Genomic DNA, 13,499 nt, shown 5'->3' on the forward strand with positions numbered 1-13,499 from the left:
GGGGTTACTTGCTGCAAATGTATATTCTTTCGAATACCGTTACCATACATCGGCGCATTTGATGAAAGATGTTGGTTACTGCTACTGTTTTACTAAGTAAGTGACGATAATTTCTAAATATTTTTTGTCAAAGAAAATTCTTGGCCTATGAAAGACTATGCTAATTTCTGCTTCTACACGTGTGAAATATTTTAGATTTGTTTGAATTGTAATGATGTAATCCTTCGCCAAAAATTCAACTTCACGGAACTTTTGTAAGCCGATGCAACGCTGAAATTTTGAAATACTGTAGATGACTGTTACAAACGATTCCTACTCCCACCAGTTTGACACAAGCAAACCTCCTCACTAAACCTATAGTTGTTAAAGTAAGTGTTTTACAACAGTCTTGCAGCGAATGTCAAATGTCCAATGTCCAATGTCGTGCCAGCACGACATTCATTTTTGAATGTCCAATGTCCAACGTCGTATGTTTAGCTTACTTCACACAGCTAGAAAAATCAAAGGTTTGGGCTATAAAGTTTCGAAAAAAAGATCAAAATTATACATTTAATATTTAGAAAACTTTGGACCCGCGGACAGAGGCCAGCTTTGACCCTGGGGAAATCAGCATTTGGCCAAGCTGAATGAAATACACATGTAACCGAGTCTGGCAATGTTAATTTAATCATGGACCAGCTATTCAAAACTGTGCAGACGGAATATTGTAAACAGTTTCTGACATCAACCATACCTCAAATTTCTGTTTCAGGTCAAACTTCATGCGGATGAATTTCTTAAGGTTGCCGACGGAAAACGCCGCCGGACACTGCAGATAGCGTACGTCACGCACCTGGAATTTAGTGACATTCTTAAACATTGAAATGTAATATTGACTAAACTATAAAAATAGTTTACATAAACTGATGAAAAACTATGTCTACTTAATTTAGAAATTTGAGATGAACAATAAAAAGAATGATAAAAAATCTAACAAAAAAAAAATTTGGAATATATAAATTCTTTTTATTTATTAAAATTTATTTTCAACCTAACTGCATTTTGTTTCAACTAAATAAACAATGTGAAGACGAGGCTAAAATTAGAATCAATCGTCGCCATCTCGGTCATGTGATTGCCGAGTCATTTAAATGGATCATCGTAGTCAGCTGATTCTGGTTGACTTTGGTATGGGAATAACCCATGAGTGGTAAACATCAAAAAAATAAATATGTACATTAAAGTTAAGGAAAACTAAATATCTACATTAAAGTAAACTAAATATCGACATTAAAGTAAACTAAATATCTACATTAAAGTAAACTAAATATCTACATTTAAGTTAAGGAAAACTAAATATCTACATTAAAGTAAACTAAATATCTACATTTAAGTTAAGGAAAACTAAATATCTACATTAAAGTAAACTAAATATCTACATTAAAGTTAAGGAAAACTAAATATCTACATTAAAGTTAAGGAAAACTAAATATCTACATTAACGTTAAGGAAAACTAAATATCTACATTAACGTTAAGGAAAACTAAATATCTACATTAAAGTAAACTAAATATCTACATTTAAGTTAAGGAAAACTAAATATCTACATTAAAGTAAACTAAAGATCTACATTAAAGTTAAGGACAACTAAATATCTACATTAAAGTAAACTAAATATCTACATTAAAGTTAAGGAAAACTAAATATCTACATTAAAGTTAAGGAAAACTAAATATCTACATTAAAGTTAAGGAAAACTAAATATCTACATTAAAGTTATGGAAGCCAGAACTAATCAACGTTAGTGCTTTCACGAGTACTAACCTTTATATTGTCGGGGCCACTGTGCCCGCGGATATTGTTGGGTGTCTTGAACGGAACACCGCTGTAAGCGTAGAAGAATATTCATGTATATAATAAACACTAGACCCCTTTTCCAAACATATCTCAAGATAAACACCCGAAACAGGCATTAAGAACATCTAGTAATGTAAACGGTTGTCCAGTTAGCGCATTGGTTAGCGCACTCGCTTCTCACCAAGGCGACCCGAGTTCGATTCCTTGCCTTGGCGCATGTCAGTTTGATTAGTGGTCACCATGCCGGACAAGTGGGTTTCCCCCGGGTACTCCGGTTTCCCCCACAACACAAGACCACACTCTCGCGTAACATCGCGTCAACGAGAGTGATTAATTTAAAGTTGTCACGAATAACTTGTTTCACAAAAAATGTAAAATAAATACGTTTAAACTCAACTAGTAATGTAAACCTGGTTGATAGCCGTATATGTTTAAAATATGCGACCGTGATATAGAAAGAACTGTATTTGTAATAAGCCGTTTATGCGTCACTGAATAATTCTGTTATACAATGCCCCCCCCCCCCCATCTTTTCAATGATCGATTTTTTCTGCATCTTTTATTCGTTGTTGTAATGTGATACATTTTGACACAAAACGTTTGACTCTTGGCTGGTTTGGATTTTTCATTCAATTTCTGACACTCGACTTGAATTCAATTAAAATTCGTGATCGTAGGACGTATTGTTGTCCGCTCGTAAAAGACATGAAACCTGTAACTCGGAAACGAATAGTATACTTCCCCAATTGAAATAAATCTTCGGCAACCACCGAATATTTTTCCGTTACACACCATACATACCGTGAAAAAGTATCGTTTATATCAATATACATAAGGCATGGGAGAAAATTATTCTTTGAATCAAATCACATGTTACAATTAATCCTGTATTGTCAGTTTTCTCCTCAAGCGAGTGGTCTTAGTGGCTGATTTTTTTTTTGTGATCAGGCGGACCGAGCTCAATTCGACATTTGCCAGAATACTTCTATGGGAAAAAATAGTTTGAGTGTCTGTGCAAATGTGTAAGATTTCCGGAGACGTTTCCTTGCAGAACCAATGAAACGCATGAAATGCCGCATTATCAATTCACTTTCACGGGATTTTCCTAACCTCATCGCCCACGGTACACAACGAAGCAAAGTGCTTATCCGATAATGCTGTACTAATGTTGAGATCTATGTTGAAAATCATTACTACAAGTCCAAAACGAAAGTGAAAGTGAAAGTACTTACTGAGAGCAAAGTTCGAGAGAGAGGCTGATTTTCTCGTCCTCTGTGTAAATGATACGGTCGTAAAACTCGTACCCACGGTCCTCGCTAGGGGGCAGGGTGACTTAAAGAGGGAAGAAACGTAAATAAATTCCAGCGTGGATAAAATAAACATTCTCAGAGCATCTATTGAAAATATATAGTTAATTATTTATGCAATCGAATGAAAATTCATAAATACATGACTTTATGGCCACTATCCTGCCCGCATGCAAATCGTTGTCACAAATTATAGTATGAAAAATGTGATATCATCACTACAGATGTTTCAGTTTAGTCACTAGTACTACTTATTTCTTTTAGCTCCAATGTGGTGAACACTGATATATTCACTATCCGTTTCTAGGGTAGATAGTACTGGAACAATTTTGAGATGTCATAAGAAGGTACTCCTGCTGGGACTCGAACCAAAAACACCTTGGTTTGAGGCAGACACCATAACAACTTGAATACTCTCATTCTGTTGTTTGATAAAATTTGTACTATGAATAGGACGAATATTTTATCAATGTACAGGGCGAAACAATGTAATTGAAAAGTAGGCCTTACCTCCCGGCGGGTCAACCTTGGCATAATACTCCCGGCGTCGCTTCATCTCACCTTCAAGCAGAAAATAAATTATCCCGTTAATGGTAAAGTGGTAACAGTATTCCCGTTAGATAAAGAAACATATCCCCGTCAAAGTACTTTAAAAACACTCTCTAAAAAGGTAAAGTGGATACTCCCGTTAAAGGTAAAGTGGGTAAAGGGAAGAAACGTTACTCCCATTAAACGTAAAGTGGAAACTCCCGTTATGGAATGTGGGTAAAGTGAAGAGTGGAAACTATTTCGTAAAGTGAATACACCCGTTTTAAGTTCAAGTGAATATGAAAATAAATACCTCCGTTTAATGTAAAGTGGACACTTCCGTTAGGTAAGGTGGGTAAAGTGAACACTAGAAACTCCCATTTAACGTAAAGTGGATACTCCCGTTAAAGCTAGAGTGGGTAAAGTGGATAATAAAAACTCCTGTTAAAGGTTAAGGGTGTAAAGTGATGATTAAGTACCCCCGTGAAAGGCCAAGTGAGCAATATGGGGCAAAATTTCTCCCGGTAAGGGTAAAGTAGAGAGTAGGTTCTCCCGTTAAAGGTAAAGTGTAAAATAACGGATAATAAATTCTCCCTTTATAGGTAAAGTGGGAAAAGTAGAGAATAAATTCTCCCGTTAAAGGTAAAGTAGAGAATAAATACCCCCGTTCAAGCAAAGTGGGAAAAGTAGAGAATAAATTCTCCCGTTAAAGGCAAAGTAGAGAATAAATACCCCCGTTCAAGCAAAGTGGGTAAAGTAGACAATAAATACCTCCGTTAATGGTAAGGTGGGTAAAGTAGAGAATAAATACTCCCATTAAAGGTATTGTGGGTTAAGTAGAGAATAAATACCCCCATTAAAGGTATTGTGGGTAAAGTAGAGAATAAATACCCCCATTAAAGGTATTGTGGGTTAAGTAGAGAACAAATACCCCCATTATAGGTATTGTGGGTTACGTAGAGAATAAATACCCCCATTAAAGGTATTGTGGGTTAAGTAGAAAATAAATACCCCCATTAAAGGTATTGTGGGTTAAGTAGAGAATAAATACCCCCATTAAAGGTATTGTGGGTTAAGTAGAGAATAAATACCCCCATTAAAGGTATTGTGGGTTAAGTAGAGAATAAATACCCCCATTAAAGGTATTGTGGGTTAAGTAGAGAATAAATACCCCCATTAAAGGTATTGTGGGTTAAGTAGAGAATAAATACCCCCATTAAAGGTATTGTGGGTTAAGTAGGGAATAAATACCCCCATTAAAGGTATTGTGGGTTAAAAAGAGAATAAATACCCCCATTAAAGGTATTGTGGGTTAAAAAGAGAATAAATATTCCTATTAAAGGTATTGTGGGTTAAGTAGAGAATAAATACCCCCATTAAAGGTATTGTGGGTTAAGTAGAGAATAAATATTCCCATTAAAGATATTGTAGGTTAAGTAGAGAATAAAAGAACCATTTAAGAAATACTCCCGTTCAAGGTATACTTAACTAAAATCAAAAATTATATATACTTCATAAAAAATAAAAATTACCGTCCGCCTGTTAGCATTATATATTCTCATACATTTCTCCTACTAGAAATAGACAGGCAATGATACGTGGTTAAATTGAATTACTATTAGCTACCACTGGTGGCAAAGTTGATGCAAAAGCATTTACATAAATAGTGATTCTAATAATTAAATTAGTCCGCGGTCTGGAAACAATACTACTTCAGTAAGTTTGTAAACAAATGAACATTTATTGTTGCTTATACAGTGGTTTCTATTACCACAGTAAATTTCAGAGTGCGTTTCGATGTTGGAGGTACCGCTAAATGTTCGAATTATCCCGCAAGCCAAGGGTCTGATAACATTTCCCATATTTCTTAGAATGTAAAACATCAGATAAGTCCTCCATACTGTGAGGGCGTCGAAATTATACCGAAGTAAACTAAAGAAGCCATTGCGTTCCAATCGGGGCAATGCTAAAGTATGCTATCGTTGCTACAGTGTTATATATCGTATGTTTTATGTGTTTGTATTTTTTATATAGCGTTAGTAGTGATTTTTTAAAATTAATTTTACCGCCTGTGCCATGCAAATTGGGAAAAAGTTGACTTTGGGAAAAACACAAAATCAGGCCAAAATAGCTAATTCAATGGCAAATATACTTGTTTTCACTTTCTTATGTATACATTATGCTGTGAAAGAGTAAGAGTTGTTAATTAAAGATTTTATTTATTTTTCAAATTATTCATTGCTTTATTATTCATTAAAATAATCTGCCTTTAACAAATTGGAAAGAAAACGTATTTTTTTTTATTTATTTTTTTATTTTTTTTGGGGGGGGGGGGGGGAAATGGACATGTTTTCGCAAGGGGAAACAGAGAGAGTTTCTCTGCGTTTCAATGTGTCGTTTTATTTCGCAGTTTATTCTAAGCGGAGAGTGAATAAACAAACAGGAATAAACAAACGAAAATTTTACAGAAAATGCAATTTTAAAATGACACGCTGGCTTCAGTGAAATTATTTTAATAAGTATTTTGGGGTGATGATTTATTCAAATCCGCAAAACAATTGACAGAGTTCCCTTTCAAACCAGTTCATAGGTATAACACACAATAATTATACGTATAAAATGGGCGAAACCATTGTACACAATCAGACTTAGTTTGCGGGTGTCAGCAGGAATATCTGGCCTAAGACGTCATGTATACAATTCTTGCCTAGGATATGAGATTATCATGTGAAAAATATTGATGAGAGGCGATAGTTGATCACTGTAAATCTTTTAGCACCCACCATTCATTTAATTTTTGTGCGTTTTCAGCTTTCAAATACACGGTTACAATCTTGTTATCATATATTAATATATTTTATAAATGCATTATTCAGTAAGTAGTTGAAGGTTTATCACTCAAAATTTATGTTTGTAAGACTTGTGTCTGATTTCGAATACGAGTGTCTCTTTAATATTAAGTTAAAAAATGCCGATTTTTTTTACATACACTCGTATGTAAGGCGCTATTTGCTTAAACGTTCTTAAGCGTAACAAGCTACTGTAAGTAGCTTATTTCATAAAGCCAAATTTCATATTTAATCCTGAGTATACTCAATTTAAATAAGTTTATCATGATTAACAAAAAGATATTTTCCGTTTGAAGTCCAAAAACTCTTAAGAATGTAAATATCACACAGACTTTACCGAAACAAAATTAGTGAGATTAGCTTAATCCTGTTATAAGGGACTCAAGATGTTTGAGATATTGGGGCCAGATATTTTTTGCAGCGAAAGGAGGCAGGGAGGCATTATAAACAACATCAGCAACAACAACAACAACACCGTTGCGAATAATCAATTAAAACCAAAAGATGTTTCGAGAAAATGGGGGCCGGATGTTTTATGCAGCGAAAGGATACAGCGAGCCATTATAAATGACAACAACAACAACAACAAACAACAACAACAACAACACCGTTGTGAATATCCAATTAAAACCAAAAGCACTTGTTATGTTCGAAACACTTGTTATGTTCGAAACACTTGTTATGTTAGAAAACACAAATGCGGCAAAACGTTAACAAATTTACTAAACATCTACAAGGTTTAAAGTGACATATGTCATAAATTGCATATTTAAGACGCCAACGTTCGTGTCAGCAGCCGAAGTAGGTCTTAAATTCTGAGGCTTAATTAGCAGTTAAACACGCCGACACGGAATTTCACTTACTTTTATACAGGCCCGGGACAAGTTTGTACACCAGGTCTTGTAACGTCTTGTCTGAGCTAAAAATAGATAATAAAACATTTTATTTCAACATAGGACTCTGGATTGTGATGCGCTATATTCAAAAAACGATTCCCTAGAAAAGAATTTAAAACAAAATCAATCTTTTACTCTACATTGTGATGCATTTTGTCCAAGAAATACATATTTTTTTTCAAACTTCGAGTCTGCATTGTGATGTGTTTAGTCCCAAGTACAATACATATAAAAACATTTTATTTCAAGGTAGGTTCTTGTCACTGTAATGCGTTTTGTCCAAGAAATAATAAGTTAGATAAAACGCATTCTCGTACATCAGAGCGATGACGCTATGCGTATAATAATTAGCATTCTGATCCCTCCGATGAATGAAAATAGCATATAAACAATGCGGACTACTTTTTTATGACACTGTGATATTTACAGTAAAGCTTACTTGTGAAATGCGAACCTGTGTTTTAGTGGTAAGACACTTAATTAAAAACCCAGGGGTCACAGGTTTGACCCACCGTATCACAATTAGACATATTGTTACCTGGTACCACCCACCCCCTTCAATGTCTCTGTTCTACCCCATGTGACCCACCTTACTAGATTTAGTCAAGTGACTTGGTCCCCCCCCCCCCCCCCCCTAAGTCGCTGTTCTTTCCCTCACCCCTGACTTACCGGATATAGTCGAGTGGCTTGGTCTTGTGGACCATCACATCACAGACGGGACAGTACTTACTCGTCTCTAGGTAACGCGTGATGCACGTGCGACAGACTAAAAATAGAACACGACACGTGACACATCATGGATACATAGGCTTATCACATACATAATAGACGTGATACATATACGGCAACGTTGACTTTGAACCTATGTTAAGTTAACAAATAACAAAACGCAAATCGGGCGAGCGTGTTTTTCGAAACATTCACCAAAAGTGTCCGTGCTATAAATAAAATATACCAGTGCATGATCGGCATGTTTATTCATTAAGCTAAAATTGTGGTGAATATTTTCATAGCTGAATTTCAAAAGTGACCATTTATATGTTGCGTTACGTCCTTCTGACACTACTGGGCGACTACTGGCTGCTAAGGGAGTGGACGAATAACAGGGTACCAGCGGGCCGGGTACCATCCACCAATACAGTAATGCTATCTAATAATAATTTGTGTTGCTTTTAAATGTGTTTTTTTCCGTTAGCCTGCCGCCTGCTGCTTGTTGTTAAAGCTGCACTTTCACAGAGCCAATTTATGCGTATATATCTGAAAACAAGTGATATAAGACTGCTGACAAAAGACCAGATGGCAGTTTTTAATATTGACGTTTGAAACAGCAGTCTTCATTCACTGGGCTCGATCGAAAACTATTAAATGTTAGAAGTTGTGTTTGATTGGAGTAATACTTGTTTTCAACTGTCAGATATGTAAAGTTTGCATGTATTTATACTCTTATTATAAGTGTTGAACAATACAAAATAAGCATTTGACAGTCTTGAGCATTCAATTCTTTGAATGCAGAAGGGTGCCCATGCTGGTTTCCATGAGGAATAAAGGTGCATAATTTTTATTCTGACTACATATATAAACTGTGGACACTACTGAGCGACTACTGACTACGTATATAAACTGTGGACACTACTGAGCGACTACTGACTACATATATAAACTGTGGACACTACTGAGCGACTTATGACTACATATATAAACTGTGGACACTACTGAGCGACTTATGACTACATATATAAACTGTGGACACTACTGAGCGACTACTGACTACATATATAAACTGTGGACACTACTGAGCGACTACTGACTACATATATAAACTGTGGACACTACTGAGCGACTACTGACTACATATATAAACTGTGGACACTACTGAGCGACTACTGACTACATATATAAACTGTGGACACTACTGAGCGACTACTGACTACATATATAAACTGTGGACACTACTGAGCGACTACTGACTACATATATAAACTGTGGACACTACTGAGCGACTACTGACTACGTATATAAACTGTGGACACTACTGAGCGACTACTGACTACATATATAAACTGTGGACACTACTGAGCGACTTATGACTACATATATAAACTGTGGACACTACTGAGCAACTACTGACTACGTATATAAACTGTGGACACTACTGAGCGACTACTGACTACATATATAAACTGTGGACACTACTGAGCAACTACTGACTACATATATAAACTGTGGACACTACTGAGCGACTACTGACTACGTATATAAACTGTGGACACTACTGAGCGACTTATGACTACATATATAAACTGTGGACACTACTGAGCAACTACTGACTACGTATATAAACTGTGGACACTACTGAGCGACTTAAGACTACGTATATAAACTGTGGACACTACTGAGCGACTTATGACTACATATATAAACTGTGGACACTACTGAGCGACTACTGACTACATATATAAACTGTGGACACTACTGAGCGACTACTGACTACGTATATAAACTGTGGACACTACTGAGCGACTTATGACTACATATATAAACTGTTGACACTACTGAGAAACTACTGACTACGTATATAAACTGTGGACACTACTGAGCGACTTATGACTACATATATAAACTGTTGACACTACTGAGCGACTACTGACTACGTATATAAACTGTGGACACTACTGAGCGACTTATGACTACATATATAAACTGTGGACACTACTGAGCAACTACTGACTACGTATATAAACTGTGGACACTACTGAACGACTACTGACTACGTATATAAACTGTGAACACTACTGAGCAACTACTGACTACGTATATAAACTATGGACACTACTGAGCGACTACTGACTACGTATATAAACTGTGGACACTACTGAACGACTACTGACTACATATATAAACTGTGGACACTACTGAGCGACTACTGACTACGTATATAAACTATGGACACTACTGAACGACTACTGACTACGTATATAAACTGTGAACACTACTGAGCAACTACTGACTACGTATATAAACTGTGGACACTACTGAGCGACTACTGACTACGTATATAAACTGTGGACACTACTGAGCGACTACTGACTACGTATATAAACTGTGAACACTACTGAACGACTACTGACTACGTATATAAACTATGGACATTACTGAGCGACTACTGACTACGTATATAAACTGTGGACACTACTGAACGACTACTGACTACGTATATAAACTGTGAACACTACTGAGCAACTACTGACTACGTATATAAACTGTGGACACTACTGAGCGACTTATGACTACATATATAAACTGTGGACACTACTGAGCGACTTATGACTACGTATATAAACTGTGGACACTACTGAGCGACTACTGACTACATATATAAACTGTGGACACTACTGAGCGACTACTGACTACGTATATAAACTGTGGACACTACTGAGCGACTACTGACTACGTATATAAACTGTGGACACTACTGAACGACTACTGACGATGTAAATAAACTGTGGACACTATTGATGGACTACTGACTACGTATATAAACTGTGGACCATTCTGAGCGACTACTGACTACGTATAAGATTATTGGACATTTCACGGAGCTTCTACTGACTATGTATTAAGACTACTGACAATTCGAAGCGACTACTGACTACTTACACGAATGAAGGCACTCTGTGATGGTAGTAGCGTTGATAAAGTAGCCGCCACACAACACACAGATCACGTGAGGATTCAATTCCGTTATCCGGATACGGGTTGTCCGGTTCATCTGAAAGTAGACAAAAATATAAAATAAAGTTAACGTTATATTCAATACATTTTGAAGTCTGTCGTATCTTAAGATTCATTCAACGAATCCTTTATTCTAGGTGGTAAAACAAAAGAATTAAAAGCCTGGCTGGATATATTGCTGTAAGCAATAAGAAGGAAAATCCCAGGCCTAAAAAAAATTGTTTGGTTAGGGTTTCATCCTTAAAAAAAATAGGTAGGGTAGGAGGCTTTTTATTTTTTTTTATTTTTTTTTTTTATTAGGTTTTATATAAGAATATAATTTTCATCATTGGAGAATGGTGTTAAAGCTATCTTCTGTGCAAGCATTTAAGGTTTAAACTTAATATTAAAAAGCAATTAAAAAAAAACGAAATATTTTTTTTTTTTTTTTTTTAGTTTTTCATTTTTTTCAAACTGACTATAAAAACGGTAGGGTCGGCGCCTATTCCGAAGGTAGGGTCGGGTAACCCGAACCAAATGTATTTTTTTTTAGGCCCCATCAAATGATACCTTAAGGTTAACTTAAATATTGTATGGTTTGGGTGATATCTTGTCCAAAAACATACAGGGTAGGTAGGATAATACTAGTATTTGTTACAGTCGAACCCCGTTGGCTCGAACTCCTAGGGACCGCCGAAAATACCTCGAGCCTCGGAAAAGTCGAGCCAAGCGGAAATGCTTACATTCAGAATAAAGAAATCGGTCCTTTACATCCATTTCGAGCCAATGATTATTCGAGCCAAGCGAGTTTGAGCCAACGGAGTTCGACTTCATATTTGTTTTCAATGGGATTTATTTAAGAACGTTTAAGTCTTCATTTGAAAATGGCGTTAAAGTTATATTCAGTGTAAAGCTTGTTATACTACATATCAAATCCCACAATGACTTTTTATCAACTGACGGGCTATAAAACGGAAGGGGTGGCGCCTATTTCGTTGGCAGGGTCGGATTACTAACCCAAACAAGATGTACTTACATATGTACATGTGTATTTAGGACAAACACAAATGAAGCAATATAGCCAATACAATAAAAGAAATCCTTTATTGTACATCGCATATCAAGCTTGATATATCCTTTCAATTTCATTTCGACTTCCAGTTTAAATGTCAAGCCAAAAATACACAGATATCACATTTACTTTTGTCGCCAGCGTGATATTTGGACTAATTCTAAACCTAAAATTGATTATTATCATGAAATGTTATTTATTCATGCACATGCAAATTGATCTTGTCATAACTTTTCAATCTAAACGATAGTCTGACACACTGCGGGGAGGGCCATTTTCTAACGTTGTTATAACTTGTGGCCCAACACAATTGTATAACTATATTGTTTGTCGAAATGATTTATATGACGTGTATATATAATGTACAATAAAATATGATTTAACTAAATATTTGGACAAGTATATCGATAACAATGTTTTTCCCCACTTTTTAAGCGAATGGTGACGGGGCCCATTGTAAGGGGTGAAAGGGCGTTGTTTTGCAAAACGAAGAAAAATACCAACAAGGTTTATATAATGTTCAACTTATTTTCATGAACAAACGTTTATTCAACAAACTTATCGACATATTCATGGAGGCATGTTTATTGCTACATTCGCTAAATGTTAAGAGGGCAATACCACCCCCACCCCACCCCCCTCCATAAATAATTAAAATAATAATAAAAATAATATAAAATAAAAAAATAAAAATAATAATAATAATAAAAATAATAATAATAATGAATGAATGAATGAATGAATGAATGAATGAATGAATGAATGAATGAATGAATGAATGAATGAATGAATGAATGAATGAATGAATGAATGAATGAATGAATGAATGAATGAATGAATGAATGAATGAATGAATGAATGAATGAATGAATGAATGAATGAATGAATGAATGAATGAATGAATGAATGAATGAATGAATGAATGAATGAATGAATGAATGAATGAATGAATGAATGAATGAATGAATGAATGAATGAATGAATGAATGAATGAATGAATGAATGAATGAATGAATGAATGAATGAATGAATGAATGAATGAATGAATGAATGAATGAATGAATGAATGAATGAATGAATGAATGAATGAATGAATGAATGAATGAATGAATGAATGAATGAATGAATGAATGAATGAATGAATGAATGAATGAATGAATGAATGAATGAATGAATGAATGAATGATTTAGTTTTTCTCACTGACTAACAAAAGAAATAAAAAAATAAAATATGAATATTTTTGTAAATAATGAACTCTTCCAGACATAAATGTTGGAGGAATAAACCACTATATATTTC

The 13,499-nt window shown here is 35.2% G+C and overlaps 1 protein-coding gene across 3 annotated transcripts in view; it reads right to left on the reverse strand.

Moving 5' to 3' along the window:
• LOC128213627 (protein suppressor 2 of zeste-like) overlaps positions 1-13,499 on the reverse strand; it is a 39,041-nt gene that overhangs the window by 4,140 nt on the left and 21,402 nt on the right. For all 3 annotated transcript variants that reach the window (XM_052920777.1, XM_052921576.1, XM_052919974.1), the window contains exons 2-8: positions 11,074-11,185; positions 8,086-8,182; positions 7,384-7,439; positions 3,654-3,704; positions 3,069-3,168; positions 1,804-1,864; positions 734-832 (exon numbers count right to left, since the gene is read on the reverse strand). In XM_052920777.1, coding sequence (XP_052776737.1) covers positions 734-832; positions 1,804-1,864; positions 3,069-3,168; positions 3,654-3,704; positions 7,384-7,439; positions 8,086-8,182; positions 11,074-11,185 — 576 coding nt within the window. The remainder of the gene's footprint in view (positions 1-733; positions 833-1,803; positions 1,865-3,068; positions 3,169-3,653; positions 3,705-7,383; positions 7,440-8,085; positions 8,183-11,073; positions 11,186-13,499) is intronic.

Source organism: Mya arenaria, chromosome 1 (assembly GCF_026914265.1).
Source record: "Mya arenaria isolate MELC-2E11 chromosome 1, ASM2691426v1".
Classification (NCBI taxonomy): Eukaryota; Metazoa; Mollusca; class Bivalvia; order Myida; family Myidae; genus Mya; species Mya arenaria.